Below are 20,223 nucleotides of genomic sequence, written 5' to 3' on the forward strand. Positions count from 1 at the left end.
GGATGTTGCCGCTCATCTTTTGCCGAAGAACAAGCTGGGCCTCCGAGGCGTCACCCAACTGAAAAGTGGTAGAGCTCTGACTTGTACCCAGCTCTGCCAGACACCAAAATGTTATTAGCTCTTTGTCTCAACAGAGAGGGGAAGGGGCTTGCCCAAGGTCACACAGCATCCACCTTAGAACCAGGACTTGAATTTCTGTCTCTCAGCTCCTACCAGGCTGTGGGCCAACTTTGCGGTGGTCCGGAGGGCCTATCTCTCCCAGCAGCTTTGGCTTTCTTGAGAGGAACCAGCTGCCCCGGCAGGGAGGCAGGAAGGCAGGAAGGCTGGCCTGTTGCCTGTCAGCTCCAATTCCTTCTAGATCACTGGCCCCCTGGCCCCTCCCAGGGCTGCCTTCTGCTCAGAACAGCCAGGAGCCTGGGCTCTAGGGCCGTGAAAGGACAGGAGCACTCTGTGCTGGATCTGGGGTACTCTTCAGGAACCCTGCATCCTTCCCATCCTCCACATCCTCTCTTTTCTCCAACCCCCCACATAAGGAGGAGAGAGAGATTACTGTGGTAGGTCAGTGGGGAGTCAGGACACCTGGATTCTAGTCCGACCAGCTGTATGAACTTTAGTAAGACTTTTTCCCTCTCCAGGCCTCAGTTTCCCCCTGTGTAAAATCAGATGAGGCAATTTCCTTAGAAGAACAGCCTCTTGATTGTGGATGGCATTTCTTCTGATTTGTGCTTTTCTCTTCAGGGAGTATTTCTCTTAGCCAGTCCCGAAAACAGTGCAGGAGAGATCGAGAGCTTATTGTGATGGTCAAGAATATTGGCTGGGGCATCATCTTGATTTCCCCTAATGGGTGATTTGCATTTGACTTGGTCCGGAACATGCCAGCATAACCACCCAACACAGTCTCTTTGACTGTGTGGAAGATGAGAATGTTTGTGCAAAGCATCTATGGAAAGGTTTCTGTATTCAGAGGCAAAGTATGACCAAGGGGACAGATTCCAGATTTGGGAATGGCCAAACCAAGTCCTGATGTTGGAGTTCTGCCACTTAACTAGCTCTATTACCTGTGCCAAGTTACTTAATGTTTCTCTGTCTCAATTTTCTCTTCGGGAGAATAGGGCTAGTGACACACACTTGACAGGATGCTTGGGGGAGAATCCCACAGAGGTGCACGGAATGAGCCCAGCCTGAGGTTTGGCCCAGAGGCCTCACTTTGAGCTCTCAAAGCTGCTTCCTCTTACTAGGAGTTCCCAGCCCTCTTGAGGGAGCAGGGAAGGAGCAAAGTTTCCAGTTGCAGCCTGGCCTATAGCCCAGCAGGCCTGGCCCCGCCTCCTCGGTTCCTCCTTCTAGGGAAGGGCTGGGGAGGAGGGGGTGGTGACACGGTGGAGGCACCGCCCTGGCCAGGGGGCCTGCCCTCGGGACAGGTCCAGACCCATGGAGCCCCCCGGGAGGAGCAGCAGGTAGGAACCTGGCCCCCCACCCCCAACCCTGCAGCCTGATCCCCCTCCCTTCCTGCCCAGGCCTGGACCTGGTCCCTGGGCTGCTGATTCAGCAGCCTCCTGGCTTCCTGGTTCCTGGCTCCCCTCTTGGACTCTTGGAGGCCTTTGGCTGGGAGGACGGAACCAGCTCGAGTGGGTGAGCCCACGGGCATCTGGGTGCCCAGCTCTGCGAGGACCCTGGAGCCCTGAGCATTGCAGTCTGGGGCCCACCAGGGGCGTGATTGGTGGCTGCCCTGGCATGCTAGCCTGGCACTGCAGGGCTGCCTGCAGCAGCTGAGATTCTTTGATACCAACATCCCAGCAGTCTGAGGGTCTCCAGAGTCTCAGGTGTAATGAGTCAATGACTTGAGCCTGTGACTGGCACCTAGATGGCACTTGAGAAACAGTCGTTCTGATGATGACGGTTATTCCAGAGTCTCTGATAAGGAAGAGTATCAGAGTCCAGGAGTCTCTGTAAGGTTCTTAAGATGCAGGCATCCTCCAATTGGCAGTGAGGGAGATAGTGGGCAGCTGGCCTGGCCTGCAGCCACCTCTCCTGCCCTTTACTCGGGCTCTTGAGTGGCCAGGCCCTGACCACAACCTGCCTTCAGGGGCTCGTGGGGGACAGGGGCTGGCTGACCTGGCACTCACTCCCAGCATCTGCCCTGCGCTGGGTAAGGCAGGGACTGGGCCCTCAGCCTCGGCTACCCTGCCATCTCTCCTCCCCCTTCCCACTCTCTGGACTTTAATCACGGGAAGCAGGAGGCAGAGGGGCCTTTGGACCCTGCACTAGGGATGGGGGCACAGCGCTGGGGGGCGGAGCCTGGGCCCGGCCCCAGGCTAGGGGCGCAGCACCGGTCTTGGAAGCCAAGAACCACCCCTTCCTAGGGCTCGCTGGGCCCCACCCGGCCACTCAGCCCCGAGTCCCATCCTGTCACCAAGACCACTGAGACCTTGTCAGCTCTCCTCCGCCCTCGCCTCTCCTCTCCTCGGCTCTGGCACTCTCTGCCTCTCCCTGTCTTCTCTCTGTGTCTTTTGTCTTGCCCTTTCTCTGTCTTCCTCTTTCTCTGTCTTTCTCCTTTTCTGTCGCACCCTTTCCTTGTCTCTTTCGGTTTCTCTCTGTCTCCCTCCCTCTCGTCCCCGCAGTGTCTCCTGCAACCCCCACTCCAGCCTGGGTTCTTTCCCACCTTTGGACCCGGAGCCTCTCTCTTCCCCATCCTCCCCTCCCTTCTTATGAGGGGTCTTCACTAAGGGGGCCCCCCTCCCCATCCACCTTTTCCCTTTCTCTTTCATCTGTCCTTTCCCCTCCCATTTTCCCTACCCGTGTGGCGTCTGGTGTGAGGAGGGCTCCCTTCCCCCTTCCTTACTGTGGTGTCCCAGTGTCTCCGTGGCCAAGGTCCCCACGGAGTCACCTGGAGCACAGGAGGCCCAGCCCAGCTCTTTCGTCTCTGCTGCCCCCTGTTGTCGTTGTGTTCTGTTTGTGGTTCGAGTGCCGTCCTCTCTTTCTTGACTTTGTGGTTTTTTCTTTTTTTCTTCCTTCCTTCCTTCCTTCCTTCTCTTCCTCCTACCCTTCTTCCTTCCCTCCTGCCTCCCACCCCTCCTCTTCCATCCCCTCTCCTCTACCACCCATTCCTCCCAGTCTTCCCCTTTCCCCTACCCCGACTCACTTTCACCTCCTTGTCCCCATTCCCCACCCTGCCTCTCCCCTCCCTCCCGGTCTCTCTCTCTCTCTGTCTCTCTTTCTCTCTCTGTCTCTCGCTGTCTCTCAGGTCCACAGCGTCTCATACTCTACACCAGTATTGCTGTCCTACTCAGGTCCTTGACTCCATGAAGCTTACCCCCTCAGGCAGGCTGGCAGAGAGCAGGTAAGAGCTAGACCCACCCCTCTCCCCATCCCTCCCCCCTCCAGACAAATATGACTATCATTGCCAGCCCCTCCCCCATCTCCCTTCAAGCCCCTGGAGTGATTGTGGAATGGGTGTCTGAGCGGGTGAGGAGAGTGACTGGAGGACCAGGCCAGGAGATCAAAGAGGATGTTCACAGTCTGTGTGTAATCTGTCCTTCCTTAAAAATTCTCCTCGAGATACCCTCCCCACCATGCGGGAGTGGTTGGTCCTAGAATATGTAACATTTGAGCTGTTTTGAGGGATGAGTAAGAGTTTACCAGTTGGAGAGGATAGGGAAGGGTGTTCAGGCCGAGGGAACAATCTGCCTGCACTTTTGGAGAACAAGATTCTTTCCAAGTTAATTTGAAAACACATTTTACGTTTTCTGATTATAATGCAATAAAATGAAATAATATTAACAGCCACAGCAAAAAGGCTAGGCCCATTTGAGAATATAAAAATGCTTGTGTTAAGGAGGAGATAAGAATGGAATTTATGGACTATCTAGAATTAATGTCAATGAGAATATTATGGATCAAAACCTATAGGTTGTGACCATGGGGGTTCCCAGAGGAAAGCGTGTAGTCTAAATGTTTTTATTAGAGAACAAGACAGTTGAAATTAAATGACCTACTTATTCCACTCAAGGATCTAGAAAAAGAACAACCACAAGAAAGCAGAATCAAGGAATTACTATAGACAAACCCAGAGCAAAATGAGATACAAAGCAAAAGGTTTGATAAACTAAGAGGTGGTTTTTGAAAAGACCAGTAAACTAGACAGGACATCCTCTGGCAGATATGACTGAGAAAAAAAACAAGAAAACATAAATAAAATAAGGCATGATGAAGAGGGTTTAACCACAGATTCTGAGGATATGAAAAAAATCCTAAGAAAATGCTTTGTATAATTTTATACCAATAAATGTGAAAATCTAGGTGAAATGAGTAGTTTTCTAGGAAAATATAAATTACCCAAATCACTTAAGGAGTAGCAGAAAACCTCAATAGAATAGAACAATGTAGAAAAAATGTAAAAGATGGTCAAAATTTTCTCCTCAGAAATGATACCAGGCCCAGTTGGTATTATGGAAGCCAATCTTGAAAGATCAGATAATAGGGAAAGAAGGAAAGCTTTCTGGTTCATTTCAGAAGGCTGGTATAATTGGACAGGTTTAGGCTGAAAAAAAAGAAAGGTATAGCCTAATCTCACATATTAATAGAGCAACACATATTTTAAATTACAGATTCTCTGTCTGAACCCATCAGTATCTTAAAAGAAGTCTGTATCATGACAAATGAAGGTTTGTCCCAGGAGTGCAGGGATTGTTCAAGCTTAGGAAAGCTGTGACTAATTGATTACACTAATAGTTATACGATCTTTTCTTTTTAATCTATCTCTATAAATGCTGAAAAATAATTTTATAAAATCACACATCCTTTCTTGATTTAAATACCCTTAGTAAGTGCCTTAGTTAGCTCTTGCTGCATTGGAGTAACTTGTTAAACAGCAACAGGTAACTAGTACAGTAAGCTAGAAAGGAAAACTTCCTTAACTTGGTAAAGAGTTTTTATCAGAAACCAAAGACAACAATGAAGTGCTAGATAAATTTCCATTAAATTCAGGAACAAAACAAGGATGTCTGCTATCACTGTCACTAACCAACATCTTTCTGGAAGTTTTAACCAATGGGATTCAAAAAAGAAATAAATGGTATAAACATGAGAAAGAGTCAGAATTAGCATTATTTGAAAATGATATGGTTGTCTACTCTCATTTACAAAGAGAGTAAATGGAAGAATTATTAGAACTAATAAGCAAATTCAGTGAGATGGGTAGATACAAGATATACACCCAAACCATTAGCTTCTTTGAATACCATAAAGAATTAATTAGAAGACATAATAAAAAAAAAAAGATTCCATTCACAATAGCAAAAAATAAAATACAATTCTAATTTACAAGAAATCTAAAATACTTTTCTGTAGAAAACTATAAAATACCCTCAAAGGCTATAAGAAGACTGAATAAATCCAGAGTCATATCCTATTCTTGGATGGGAAGAATTCAGTATGATTTAGAATGACATTTTTTCCCCCAGTTTGATCAAAAGGTTCAACGTATTTCTCATTAAAATTTCAGTGGTATTTTCTTTGGGAATTGGGCAATTGGATTTTAAAGTTCATTTGGAAAAGTAAATGCCCATAAATTACTAAGAAAATTTTGAAAACAAGGAACAATGAAGGAGGACTTGCCTTATTAGATACAAAAACTTACCATAAAGCTGCAGAAATTACAAATAATATATCATCGCAGAAATAGAGGAATACATAAATGGAACATAATAGAGAATTTAGAAACAAACCCATATATTCATATAGAAATTTAATTTATGACAAGGAATACATTTCAAATCAGTGGAGTATCAGTATATAGGATGGGACTATTAGCTACCATTTGGGAAAAAATTAAGTTAAATCTCTGCCTCATACAAAAACGAAGTTTAAAAAATAAAGCTATAAAAGTACCAGAGGAAAATCTAGAATATTTTTATAACTGGGTGGAGAAGCCTTTCTGAGCACGACTTAAAAACTCAGGAGCCATAAAGAGCAATCATTTCAACTATATTAAAGTGAGGAACTGTGTAGAGAAAGCGACTGTATACAAAGTTAAAACAGACAAGGGGAAAGTATTTGCTATATAGACATCAGGCAAAGGTTAATATCTCTTTCTATATCTATAGCATCTCCTAGAAATCAGTAAGAAAAAGGTGCACACCCCACTTAAAATGAAGAAATAACATGATTTGACAATTCAGAGAAGTAGACACGTAGCTAATGAATGAGAAAGGATGGTGAAGCTTACAAATAGCTAAAGCAATGTAACTAAAACAACAATGAAGTACTAATTTTAAAGTACCCAAATTTAAAAGATTGAAAGGATTGTAAGCAAAATGGAACCTCTCATATCCCTTGATTAGAGTGCAAATTGGTCCCATTTTCTTGTGGGACCAATTTGTTAGCTGCCGCCAGAATCTTCAATGTGTGTATACTTCCAAGCTGAGAACTATGTCTTGGAGCTAGGTTTCTCTAGAGTTTTTACTACTAGATAGACCCCAATTTGGCCAGCCAGAGGCCTGTTCTAAAACATCTCAACTGCAAACATAAGCTAGATTGTGCAACTCTTTATCACATGCCCTTGTAGGATAGCATTCTCCACCAACTCTTAATGGAAAGCTTGCATGGTGTATGCTTCTCTAATAAAGACAGGATTATATGAGAAGGAATAATCTTGCTTTTTTAGCCAATCTGTTAAAATGTTACACAGCTGGGGAAAGAACATTTACCTGCATTTTAAACAAAATGTGCATTCCTTTGCCCAGCAATTCCACTTTTAGGAATCTTTCCTTCAGAACTACTTTCAGACATGTGCAGAGATGTTCACTGCAGCATTGTTTATAATAATGAACAATTAAAACAACCTCCACGTCCATCAGTAGGGAACAGCTTTTCCTTCATGATCTGCCCATACTATGGATTACTCTGTAGCAGATCAAAAGAAAAAGATATATTTCTATATACTGACATGAAAAGATCTCCAAGACTTATTGTCATATTAAAAAAACAAATTTTAGAACAGGGTTTATAGTATGTTCCCATTTTTGTAATGAAAAGAAAAACCCCCATAACAACAAGGAAAACATATTGTATGTACTCTGTCACAATTTTAAGATTACTGGCCTTTTTTCTTGGTCCCGTTTCCTTGCTTTTAATAACTCGTTTCCCTCCTCCACTATACCTTTTTTCCAATATCCACCTGTTCAGATGTTGCTTTTCCTTTTAATAACTAGCTCAAATACCACCTCATTTATTTAGTAAGCATTTGTCCTGCCTTCTCCCAGTTAGACGTTGTGCTGAATATTGGTGGGATATGGAATGAACCATATCTGGTCCTACAGTCAGGGAGCTCAAGTCTGGAAGGGAGAGAGACACATAGACAATGACAGCATGGTGTGGTTTGGGATGGAACAGAAGTAGGTTCAGAGGGCTGCCAGAGGAGGAGTACCTAACCCCATCTGTCCCCTACAGGGGGGAACATGTACCCTGAGTCTTGAGATAGTAAGAGCTTTCCTTTATCCCCGAACCCTGCCGGGAATAGTTACCCACTTTTGGCTCTTCCAAGCAGGATGACCTATTAGGGGAAGACGACTTGAGTCAGCCCCTTTATTCAAGTCCAAGTCTGGCTACTCACCAGCTCTTGACTTTCAGCAAGCCTCTGAGCCTCTACTTCCTCATCTGTGTAATGAGGATAACACCTGTTTACCTCTCAGGGCTGATTTTAGGATTGGAGGTGATACATGTAAAACTCCTGGGTGACTATCAACTCTTGAAAGTAGGGACTACCCATGTCTTGTTTTCCTCATAGCTAGTGTGTAGCACTGGATTGGATTGGATCTGAAAGCTGTACGTGTCAGGCTGGTTCTGCAACAAAGGATGGTGGGGCTTTGGGATGAGGAAGCTGAGAATAGTATATGGGGTAGAGGGGATTGAACCATAAGTAGAGAGAACCAGATTCTTGGTCTTGGCATGAAGGTGACATAGGAGAGAAAATAAAAGTAGGTGGCCCTGGGAAATGGAGCCCAGGCAGGGCATTCTGGCCCTGGTTCTTGGTCCTTTTCTGCTACTGATGCCACCTCCCAAACTCACAGTCCAGGGCAGGGAAGCGTGGTGGACCAATACTTGTGTTGGGGCCAACATGTCTCAGTTTCAATCCCACCTCTGTCACCCACTAACTGGGTGACCTTAAATAACTCACTTCGCATCTCTGAACCTAGTTCCTAAAAAGAACACAATATCACCAACATCATGGGGTTTCTTTATTGAGGAGAAGGAGAAATCATAAATAGAATTCACCTTGTTGAGTGCCTGGCCCATAATGAGTACTCTGAAAAGGGTAGCTATAATTAGTTTTCATTTCAGGAGACACTGATTGAGTTGTGCTGTGGCCAGGGCCTATGTTGGGTAATGATTCTTGCTTTCCACAAGTTCCCAGTCAGTAGGGGAGACCGATGAGGGCTATGACAGAGGAGAGCACAGGGAACTTTTGAAGCCCAATGGAAGGGATCTTGTCTCACCTAGGGCTGGTGCAGGTCAACTCAACCTAAGAGCTGAATCTTAGAGGATGAGTAATGGGTAGCCAGGGACAGAAGGGCAAAATGTGGAAGAACGTTTCAGGCAGAAGGAACAGCATATGCAAAAGAATCTGGATATCAGTGGGTAGGGCCAGAAGTTAAGAGCCTGGGTTGCATGGGTCCCAGATGGCTTCAGGTGGTCCATGAACCTCCCGAAATTTAATGCAAAATGTTGTGTGAGTATACCTGTGTGCATTTTCTGTTGGGGAGATGGTCCATGGCTTGCATTAAATGTGTAAGCAGTCTTGTGTTCCTCTAAAAATGGTTAAGGACCAACGTTGCTGGTGACGAAGTATCCCGTGAATGGATTCTAAATAGGAGAGAAATTTGGTAAAAATGTATGTTTCATAAATATCACATTAGCAGTCAGTATGAAAAATGGATTGTCTGCATGGAGGCTAGCTGGAAGGCCCAAACTGGAGTATTGGCATGGGAGAAATGGATTTGAGCAGGGCTCCTGTGTTGCATTACTCCAGTGGGCCCCACTCACAAAGAAACATTTTAATTTCAGATTATAGAATTGAAATCCTTTGAGAGTTATTAATGAGCTAGACCCAAAAGAAGGTGAGAGAAAGGGTGGAGGCAAGGATGAGTTGGTGTCAGCAGAAGGCCAGGGGGACACGATCCTGAGTAACAGTGCAGGAGGAAAAGGGAACCTCTGTGAATATTCACCTCACACCCAAAGTCCTTGGTCTCAGGTGCAATCACTAACTTCCATCCTACTCCTGGTTCTCGGAGATCCTGAGTGACACGGGAGACACTTCTCTACAGATTTTGGAAAGGAATTACTTCTGGTTTGTGAGTCAGGTACTTTTCTGAAGAAAGTAGTGTTCGAGCCAGTCGTCTGAGGTCCATAAAGATTTTGAGAGGTGGAGATGGGAGAGAGGCTCTGAGAGTGTACACGAAGGCCTGGAGCTGAGAGATGGTGAGACTAAACTTAGCTGGAGGGTGCAGAAGTTAGACATGCCTCAAACAGCTGTCTGGGGAGCCCGGGCTGCTGCTGCTGCTGCTTTTTGTGGCAGGCAACTTCTTTTTTGTGGTAGGCAGCTGGAGAGCCAGGAGCAGTTCTTGAGGAGGGAAAGTGACATGATCAAATTAGCATTTTAGAAGAAAGGGAGATGAGGGAGGAGGCTGTTGCAGTGGTCCAGGAGAGGTAAGCTAAGGTACTGGCCATGGGGATAGAGCAGAGGAGGTGGATTTGAGAGGTGATTGGGGGAGCAAGAGAGGACTGGAGTCAGAGACTGAATAGATAATGGAGGTTGGGGTGAGGGGCAGGTGGAGATGACCGATGTGGGGAGTTCACATGTTCAGGCCTGGCAATGGATTCATTCATTCAACAAATATTTACTGAGTGCTAGACACTGTGCTGAGCATTAGGGATATAACACTGAACAAAACAGATGCCTGTCCTGATGGAGCTTATGGTGGGTGAGACAGATAAATAAACAACTAAATATATAGAATGTGTCTGGTGCCACACCTATCTGGGGGATGAGTTCCAGCTAGTGCAAAGGCCCTGAGGCAAGCATGTGCTTGTTACGTTTGAGGGACAGGCAGGGAGACCAGCATGACTGGAGAAAGAGCGAGCAATGGGCGAGAAGAGTAGATGATGAGTTAGCGGGGCCAGATCATGTGTAGCCTTTTAGAGCTCTTTAGGGAAGAGAATCAGTAGGATTTGGTGACTGACTTGCTAAGGGAGCAGGAAGAATGTAGGGTACCTCCCAGGTGTGTTTTGGGCTTGGGCCACTGGGTGAGGATGCCTTTCACCAAGGTGGGAAATGCAGGACAGGCTTGCAGTGGTAAGATGCTGAGTTAGAGGTCCCTATGAGCTCTGAGGCCCCTCAGGGCCATCTTAGTGGAGCATCCGGCAAGCATTAGTCTTGATGGGTCTGGGACCAGGAGGGAGATCCATGCTAGAGAGAGAGAGATATGGGGGTCCTCAGCCATCCTTGAAGTTATGAAATGGAATGAGATCACTGACAGAGTGTGGCATGAAAGAGAAGAGGACCAGAGCAGAACTGGGGAAGAGGAACCAACACATAAGGAATGGAGAGAGGAAGAGGAGCTGGGGGTGGTCCGAGATGTAGGAGGAAAACCAGCAGGGAGTGGGCTCACAGAAGCAGAGGCAGGAAAGAGCCGGCTGTGCACAGGGGGGGCTTGTTAAGAGTGGCAAAATGTTACAGCTGGGGGAAGTAAGATGAGGGTGGAAGAAAGTCGATCGGCTTTAACCAGTGGGAGGTCCTGGGCGACCTCACTAAGAACAGTTTTCTGTGGCACGGTGGGCGCCTGAGGCAGATTGCAGTGGGTTGCAGAGCCCGTGGGAGGTACTGAAGTGGAGATGGCCAGTGTAGACGAATTTCTCAAGAAGCTTAGTTGTGAAGAGGAGAGAGGGACAGTGATTGCTAGAGGGAGATGTGGGGGCAGAGAGAGGGTTTTTATTCCCAGATGGGAGAGACTTGAGCTTCTATAAATGTTGGTGGGAAGCAGGCAACCAAGAGGGAGAGGTTGAAATACTGGAGGGAGAGGGGATGATTGTTATGGAGGAGGTAGCAGGGGTGGGCTCCACAGCCTGGGTGGAGGGACTGGCCTTAAATAGTACAGGGGCCCTCTCTTTCTCACAGGGAGGGAAAGCAGAGGTAGTGGTGGCAGGGGGAGCACAAGGGCGCTGAAAGGGTTGGTGAAAGGAAGGCTTCGGGAAAGTTCCAAGCAACAAATGGAGATCCCTGACCAAGGACATGGATGTTGGAGCTAGGAGGAAGCAAAGAATACTACCAGTTGGAAGTCAGGGAGGACTTCCTGCAGGAAGCAGCATTTTAGCTGGGTCATGAAATTCAGGCAGGATTCCAACAGGCAGAGATCTGTGCAGAAGACAGAAACAGAGTCAGCAAAGACATAGAGGCATGAACAGGCTGGATGTGCCAATGGAGTAATGAACAAGTGAGTTTGATGAAGGCTGGACAGGAGTGAGTGAGATGATATTGATGCCACTGATACTGACAGGAACAATCATAGTTACCATGTATGAAGCACCAGACCTACCTTGTGGCAGGTGCTTTACATACCTGAATCTATTTAATCCCACCACACCCTGCAGAATAGGTATTTCCTCATTTTGCAGATAAGAAAAATAAATCCTTGAGAGGTGAAGAAACGGACCCAAGATCCCCCAGCTAGTAGATAGTGGGGTATTTCAGCCCAAGTCCATCTGACTCTAAAGCCCATGCTTTTTCCACCTGACAGGAAAGGCCAGGTGAGGACGTATGGTGGGGGAGCCTTGAATGCCAAGTTGAGGAATGTGAACTTTATCCAGGAAGCAATGGGGAGCCAAGGTGGGTGTCTGAGCAGAAGAGAGTCACACTCAAAAGTGGGCTTTAGGAAGGCTAATGTGGTCCAGGAGGGTAGGGAGAAGTCAGGAGGTGACTGCAGTGTCAGAGTGAGGGGTAGCAGAGGCCTGGCCTGGATATGAGGGGAGTGAGCAAGGGCACTGGAAGATCATTTATTTCTCAAGACAGCCTTGAGAGGTATGGAGTTTCCTTCTCCTTTTATAGATGAGGAATGGGAGACTCAGGAAGGAGGAGCTCCTTGCCCAGGAGTTGACCCCTGGCTCACGTGGTTTTGCTGACTCAGTGACTCTGTGGAACAATGTGTCAGAGGGAGCTCTGAGTATGAGGAGGGTGTGCATGTGCGTGCACGTGTGTGCTTGCGTGTGTGCGCTTGTCTGGGTGTCAGATGGACAGCAGTGCCTTCCCTGCCTGTCTTCTTTCCTTCCCATGTCTTCCCAATCCTCCAAGTATCCTGGATTCCATACTTACTGCCTCCCCTGAACCCAAGGGTCTGGGAGTGGGGTAATACTGTTTCATTGGCTATCCCCAGAAGATCAGCCTTCTCACTCCCAAGACACCTGGTCCCACCCCAGCCCTCCTGCCTGTCCATCCACCCCATGAAACTGTAGTCCAGCTCGTGACTGCCATGTGCAGACCAGCCCCTGGTACTGCGCCACAGGACCCTAGGAATAGGTGCTTGTTCCTGCAGTGACTCCTCCCTGCTGCTCGTGGAGCTTCTGTGTGGGTGCCAGTGGTCACCTTGGTAATTCGATTCAGTTCCTGAGCAGTTAACAACCACCACCATGTTCCCACCGCTCTTGTTTGCCAGGCACTTGACATGTGTTCCAGTCCTTGCAACAATTCTGTGGGGCTGGCATCATGAGCCCCATTTTTATAGATGAAGAAACCCAGGCTCCAAGAAGGGCATTCGCCTGCCTGGGGCACTTGCAGAGCTGGCGTTGGAACCTAGGTCTGTTTGCTTCCAAAGCTGTGGGCTTTCCAGACTCCATTTCTAAGCATCTCCTATTTTCCCCACGCTGAAGCCTTTAGGAAATAGAAATCTTTGTCCTTCAAGGCCAAGGTGGATTTCTAGAGATAGTGCCAAGTTCACCCAAAGGACCTGCTGGCACGAGTCTGAGACTTGGAGCTCCAGGAACTCTGGATTTAGATCCTGACTCTGCTGCTCACCCAGCCATGTGACCTTGGGCAGGTATCTGACCTCTTCGGGCTCCGATTCCCTCATCTCTAAAATACTGTAGAGTCGTTGCAGGGGTTCAATGAGATGATGCCTGCAAATTGCTGGCACAGAGCTGGTTGCTACTATTTATATTAAAATGAAGGTTGGGCACCTGTCAGGTCAGAAATGGAGTTTACATACTCTGGGCGTAACCTTCAGACTGAGCCTAGCTTGAGTGTGGGGGAGGGCCACTCCAGGAGGGAACTAGCAACAGCCTCTTCGGAGACTGACATGGGTGTGGCCGCAGAGAATCCATCCGCACTGGCCTCCCCAGTCCTACCCCCATCCTAGCCCCACCTCCCTGGTTCCAGCCCTTCATGTATCTCCCCTGCTCTGCAAACTAATGCCTCTGCCTCTCTCTGTCACCCGCCGCCTGTGGCCTCTACCCTGCCCTTCCTGGCCCCAGGGAAGAGGAGGAGGAGGAGGAGACTGAGGAAGAGGAAGAGGAAGACGCTCATCAGTTCTGCTGTCCGGCCTCCGAGTGCAGTAGTCCCTCCTCTCGGTAACTGAGAGGACCAGGGTCATTTTCTATGCAGAAGCAAAAGCCTTAACCAGCCCCCGCCCCCTCCCCTGCCCCCGCGATCCCCCATGGGACCCCTTCCCTGCTTCAGGAATCAATTGGGAAGCATCGTGCCCCTTCCTCCCCCACCTCTTTCTTGGAATTCCCATCCCCACTGCTGTCTCCCCTGGACTCCAGCCCCTGAATTTTTAAGGCTGGAGCCCTAGGTCTGACTAAAACGTGGGAGCAGCAGAGCTTGGAGCTTGGAGCTTGGAACCTGGACCCTCCCGTACCCGCACCCCACTTCCCAGGCACCCTGGAGCCTGCCACTCCTGGAGAGGTCTCCAAATGACATCCCAAGGACCTACCTCTGTCCTCTGTGAGCACAAACAGAGATGCAGGGTGCCTAGGGCTTAGAGGACCAGACGGGGGCGGGACCCAGCCTGCTCATTCCCCTCACTGTGGCCACTGCTACCATCTCTCCCACTGCTTGAAGGCCTCGTCCCATGCCCCCTGCCACTCCCATAGCGCTCTGTAAATATGCTCAGGAGGAAAAGGCCTTTCAGAGTGCAAGTCGCTGTGTACAAAAGAATTTCCATCAATAAAAGCTGATCTCTTCTCTCTGTCTGATGTATGTTCCACCCCACCCCACTTCCCTCTCCCCATTCCCACCAGGGCCTCCCCCTCTTTCCTAGCTGGGGCTGGGAACAGAGTAGGGCTTGGTTCCTGGTATTGTCAACACCCAGGAGGCACTCAATCACTGAATGAATGGCATGTCATTCTCACCACGGGCAAGCCTGTCACCTTCTTCAGCCTGAGATGGTGCGAGCTGGCCAACTTGAACACGCCGCTTGGCCTCTCTGCTCCCCAGTTTCCCTGAGTATAAAACGAGAAGGGGGGTTGGACCAGAGGCTCTCCAGGGGCTCCCCCAGCTCTGACATTCTCTGACTCTGACATGGTACAATTTTCAGAAACTGTGATTCCACGAATTTAAGATACAATAATTCAGTGACATGTTCCATCCAATTCTGTGGTTTCTGTCTCTATAGAAATGCTGTGATTTGGGGATTCTCTGATACTGTGGTTTTTAAGATCTCATGATTCTACCATTTAAAAAAAAATCCGATGGTGTGATTTTTAACATTCTGTGCTGTTAAGAGTCCTAGATTCTGTATTTTCAAGGTTCTAATTCTACAACTTTAGGGATCTCTGAATCTGAGGGAAAGCCATCCTCCCCAGATGCAATGACCCTAAGTATTTCCTGCACCTGCCAGAAACGGGTTGTAAGATTTCCCAGAGGCTGTCGGCAGGAAGGTGGAAGGTGTCCTCTAATAGGCCATAGGACCCACACCTTCCGTGATGTTCCATGTTGTGTCTGTTAGCAGCAAAGCCAGGAGACTCCCAGGTGGGCTCATACCCCTGCTTTCCTCCTGTGAGCCTTTGGCATTAGACACATCTGAGTTTACCTTCTTTGGGTTCTGTTGCTTACTCTCTGTATAACCTTGAGCAAGTATTTCCTCCTTGAGCTTCATTTGCTTCCTGAATACAGTGAGAACATATCTACCTCTAGGGGTTGTCATGAAGATTAGCAAGGAAAAAAAAACCACAAGGAGCCCAGCATAGGGTCTAGTGTTCGGCTGGCAAGTGTGCAGTGATTGGTGGTTCTTGTTTTGATTAAGGCCCAGGTGAGAGTCCCTCCTCTCTTTGTTTCCCCAGCCCTTCAGCATCCCCATCACTCCGGAAGTTTTCCGGAGGCTTGCCTCATTCTCCACTCATTACTTAAACTCAGCGACTCACTCATTCATTCAAATTCTCATTTATGTCTCCCCTCTCTCCCTCCTTCCCTCTCTGTTCCTCTCTCCTTTACTTCCTCTTCCAGAAGGCATTGCTTTTGCACCTACTATGTGCAAGTCTTCAAGCTAAATACGGTGAGGGACCAAAAGTAAGACAGTGGCTGTGTTCTCCATACGTTCTCCATCTCCCAGCAGAGATAAGAATTCCTTGGGGCAAGTGGGTAGGGTGTAAAGGGCAGAAATGATGAGCAGTTATGGTTTCAGTGATGAGCAAAATATGTTCCTGGCCCCAAAAGGAGAGAGATATCAAAATGGGCTGGGCCTAGTGGTGTCCAGGAGGGCTTCCTGGAGGAAGAGAGGCAGGAGTGGAAGGCTGGGAAGGCTTTGAATAGATGATTTGAGAAGGGAGGAGGCATTACAGGGGTCAGGGACAGCATGGACCCCAACTTGGCAGAGAGCTCCAGGGTCACATGCAGGGAAATGGTATGTGCAGCGCTGTGTTCAAGCTGGGGGTGTGAGTCTAGGTGATCTGTGACCAAGGAGGGAGAGACCATTCTGCCCTTCATCTGATTGGAGAGAGAAGGAGGTGGGTGCACAGGGGTACAAGTAAAGGTCAGATGACCATCGTGGGAGCCCTGGGGTGTAGACTTCTGTGTCGGCAACTGAATTGGCTGAGAGCCTGTGCTGTGAGAAGGGGAAGGTTTCTATCAGTTGTGTGGGAAGCGTGTGTGCCTATGCATACATGTGTGTGTCTGCTTGAGGCCAGCAGTTCTCACAAGGGTGAGAGCCTATGCACTGTTGTGGATCTGAGGGAATGTGATTGTGTAAGGCTGGCTGTTGAGGGATACCGAGTGTGTAAGTTTGATTGTGTGAGGTAGCGACTTCCTGTGCCTGGCTGTCTCTCTGCTTGTGCCCAGTGGAGATAATCACAAGTCTGGGTGTGAGTGGCTTTTGAGCACCAGAAGCTGTGGCTTTTCTGATGATGCTTGTCAGACAGGATGGCCACACAGACACACATGACTGCCACCTGTGGTCTTAGGGGACCAAGGTGGCTGCTGGGTCCTGGCCTGGGCATAGAGAGGGTCCAGAGAGGTGAATCATTACCAGGCCACTGCCCAGGGGACACAAGAGCAGGGTTGGGAACAGACACTTCAAGAGAGAATCACATTATTAGCTGGTGAGAAGGAAGGTCTGTGATGTGAGTGTGCACAAAACACAAGGGGGTGGGTAGCTGACCCTTTCAAGTTCTGTAGAGGGTGGGAGCGAGTCAGAACCAATGTCCCAGGAGGGCTGGCCTGCTCAGGGCACTGCAAGATGCAGACGAGCTCATCGAGACCAATAAAGGGTGTGAGGGGAGGGGAGAGGGAGGACATCCTGGGCAGAAGAAACTGAGGAAGAGCCTGGGTACAGGTGAGGCAATGTGGATCAACTCGCCATGGCCTGAAATGTGCAAGGAACCCACTTCCACCAACATCTAGGGGCTTAAAGGTGCCGGGGAATGGGGTGCAGGGGTGGCAGGCTGGACAGATTCAGCCAAAAAGCTACAAGTGGGCCACTGGCCTGGAAGATAGGAAATTCGGGTTCTCATCCTGTGTGGCCCTGAGCAAGTCACATGGACTTTTTGAGCCTTAATTTGGATCTGTGGGATTAGATGGTTCGTAAGGTTCATCCCGGTTCTGCAGATCTACCGTTGACCAGCCAAAGCCATGAGTCATTGCTCTCAAAGCCAGGCACTTCTTCAATCTAATCTCAGTCTTTCCCGCTTCCTCTTGGGTTGCTTCCTCACTCACACACCCCACAAATATTCACCCAGCATCTGACCTTCTGTGTGCCACTGTGGGAAGGCACGGGGAGCTGGAGGATGCAAGGACTTGACCTTGGAGGGGCTGCCCAGTGCAGGGATGGTGGGTACGAGCATGAGCCACTGGTGATTTGCCTCGTGGCTCCACCACTGCTGAGCTATGAGACTTTAGGCAAATTTCTTTATCTCTCTGCACCTCAGTTTCCTCATCTGTGTTATCCCCTTCAGGGAGAACCACCCAGACCTTGCAAAGCTGCTGGGCCTAGCTAAAAGTAGGTCCTCAGTAACTGACAACTATTACTTTTAGGGCTGCAAAGAAGCAAAGCTGGCATTCAAACCCAGATCTGGGCACTCCCAAGCCTATGCTTGCCCACTCAGTACCCAATTAGCCCCTCCGATGGCTTCCTCCTCCCCTGCCAGCCCCTGTGCCAAGCTGGGCTGTCCTCAGGTTTGGAATCTCTGTGGTGCTGGGATTGGGCAGCAGAAACAGCTTGCAGAAGAGCTGTCGGAGGAGAGGGAGGTGACTGGAGTTCCTCCGCCCCTCTGCCCCCACCCCTCACTGGGTCCGGTCTTCTTGCCCAGTCTTCCTCCAGAGCCCAGTGCCCTTGGCCTCATCTAGGTGTGCTGACCTCCTTGTCTTGTTTTCTTGTCTCTCACTTCTGGTCCCCTCCTTTCAGCCCAAGTTGTCATGGGGATAGTCCTCAGCATCCCTAGCTTCCTCTTGCCCTAATCTTATGGTATCCATAGCAACAGCCCCCATTCATTTCCATGGCAACTGCATCCTGATCCCATCCCCTGCTGGCTGCCTGGCTCCTCGCAATGCCAATAAAGGGAAGGAGGGAGAGAGACCTCCCATTAGGAGCAGCAGCTGGGGTGGGTCAGTGCCTCCACCAGGGGCAGGTCAACCTGAATCCCTACAGCCCCTTCTGCCCTGCTTCTCCCCATCATAGTGCCTTGGCTCACAAGGTCCCTCATTCCTCATCTCTACCAACTCCTCCTAGGCAAGGACCCGTTCAATAGCTTCCTCCCCGCAGAAAGCCTTCAAGACAGCAGAGGAAACAGCGCAGGCTCTGGGCTTTGAATCCCCGCTCTGCCACTTGCTAGCCCTGAGACTTTTGGCATTCCTTTCCCCCGCCGAGCCTTCTCCTCACCTGCAAAATTGGAATCCTAATTTTTCCTTCACGTTTACCAAGCAGTTAAAATAATGTGCGGAAAATGCCTGACACAGGGAAGGTGCACTGGAAGTGCAAGTTTATTTTTATTCTGCACAGCCCCTCGGCCCCCAGCCCCGCCCCCTGCCCCTCCGTAGCAGGAGGAGTCTCTCTCCTGAGCTCCCCCCAGCACTTCCTCTGTTCCCCAGCCCTGAGAACTTTCAGTTTCATACTGTGGTTATATATGGTACGTGGTTATTCCCACCGCTGTAGAGGATGCTCTCCAGTTTCCCTCACAGAATAGCCCAGCAGACCGTGCACATGGGTGCACAGGTGTGCATATGTGTTTTCTTTGCTCTTGCTCCTGGCTAGGAGGAGTCCAGGGAGAGGTAGGTCTCCCAGGCCCTTTCTGAAGTCCATGAATCCAAAGAGGGAATTCTATTTTGAGCTCTGCGCAGATGAGAAACTGAGGTGCGTGGAGGTAAAGGGACACGCCCAGGCTCACACACCTGGTAAATGGCAGTCAGGACCTGAATTTAGGTCTGCCCAGTTTGTTACTGCACAACATGTTCTCTGTGTGTGTGTGTGAGAGAGAGAGAGACAGAGAGAGAGACAGAGAGACAGAATGAATATGAGTGTATGTAAGAGAGAAGAGGGATTTTCCATGTGGTCAGCATGTTCCTGAGTGTCCTGGGGGCTCTGAGTTAAGGGATTCCGTGTCCCCAGGTCGCTCTTCTTCAGCCACTTGTATGATGTCAGGAGCAATGCCCTCAAGCTCTGTCCTTTTTGGGAGGCTGTGTTGACAGCCTGACCTCCCTGCCACTATTCCCTTTGTAACCAAAATGAGGGCGAGCTCTCGAGGAGGGAATGGGCAAAGAGTAGAGAGCCAGGGGCAGTCCGGGGCCAGAAGTGGGGAGAGACAATGAGATGTCATGAGAAGATGGCCTGGGCCCTGGGTTCGCATCCTGACTTTCTCACTGAACAGCTGTGTGACCTTGAGCAAGTTTACATCACCTTCAGCCTCAGTGTCCTCATCTATATAATGGGCCTAATGGCGCCTGCCTCGAGAAGTTGCAAGGCTTCAATGAGCTAACTAATGCCCTTGCCCTAGGGATAGAGGTGACTGTAGGGCCCTATGGCAGCACAGAGGAGGGACCTGTATGCCATCCTATGTGGAGGGGTCAGGCAGGCATGGAAGGGCACACCTGAGCTAAACGTTGAAGGGTGAGCAGGAGGTAGCCAGGTTGGGGTAAAGGGGCAGAGGGTATATGAGGCAGGGGTCAGGTCAAGAGAACCATCCATGGCTATAGTGGGGAAGTTGGAGGTTATCCTCTGGATAATGATGCCTGTAAAACCTAAGTTAAATGACTCCTCTGCTCATCTCAATCAGAGCAAAAGCCAGAGTATTTATTGTGGGCTCAGTGTCCCTCACAATTTGGCCCCCATGACCTCTCTGATCTTACCTATCACTCTTCCTTCGTAATCTCTGTTCCAGCTACACTGGCCGCCTGGCTGGTCCTCAAATATGCCAGGCACGGTTGTACCCCAGGGCCTTTGCACAGGCTCTCCCCCCTGTCTGGACTGCTCTTGCCCCAGATAACGACACAGCTCACTCACTCATTTCCATTGGGGCTCTGGTTCTGTGCCATTTATTCCAAAAGCCCTTCCCTGAACACCACCTCTAAAACAGCACCTTTTATCACCCTGCTGTATTTTCCTTCCTAGCACTTGTCTCTACCTGAAATGATAGTATATAGTTATAGTCTCCTTCTCCCACTAGAATGTCACCTCTTACACGTCATGTTCATGACTCTATTTCCAGCACCTAGCACCGTGCCAGGCACGTAGACAATGCTCATTTGCTGTTTGT

At 49.0% G+C, this 20,223-nt stretch overlaps 1 protein-coding gene and 1 long non-coding RNA gene across 4 annotated transcripts in view; both read left to right on the forward strand.

The window, feature by feature from the left end:
- Positions 1–20,223, forward strand: part of IQSEC2 (IQ motif and Sec7 domain ArfGEF 2) — a 75,922-nt gene that overhangs the window by 33,490 nt on the left and 22,209 nt on the right. Inside the window, exon 1 of one of the 3 annotated variants that reach the window (XM_074359250.1) lies at positions 1,195–1,454. The exons of the other annotated variants lie outside the window; for them this stretch is intronic. Within the exon in view, the coding sequence (XP_074215351.1) occupies positions 1,429–1,454 (26 nt within the window). The 5' untranslated portion in view covers positions 1,195–1,428. Of the gene's footprint in view, positions 1–1,194; positions 1,455–20,223 lie in introns of those variants that run through there. 3 annotated transcript variants of the gene reach the window in all.
- LOC105081463 (uncharacterized) lies at positions 3,345–14,227 on the forward strand. Its single transcript, XR_012504681.1, has 4 exons — positions 3,345–11,878; positions 12,948–13,082; positions 13,516–13,611; positions 13,807–14,227. It is a non-coding gene; the product is annotated as an uncharacterized LOC105081463 (long non-coding RNA).

This window comes from Camelus bactrianus, chromosome X (genome assembly GCF_048773025.1).
Source record: "Camelus bactrianus isolate YW-2024 breed Bactrian camel chromosome X, ASM4877302v1, whole genome shotgun sequence".
Classification (NCBI taxonomy): domain Eukaryota; kingdom Metazoa; phylum Chordata; class Mammalia; order Artiodactyla; family Camelidae; genus Camelus; species Camelus bactrianus.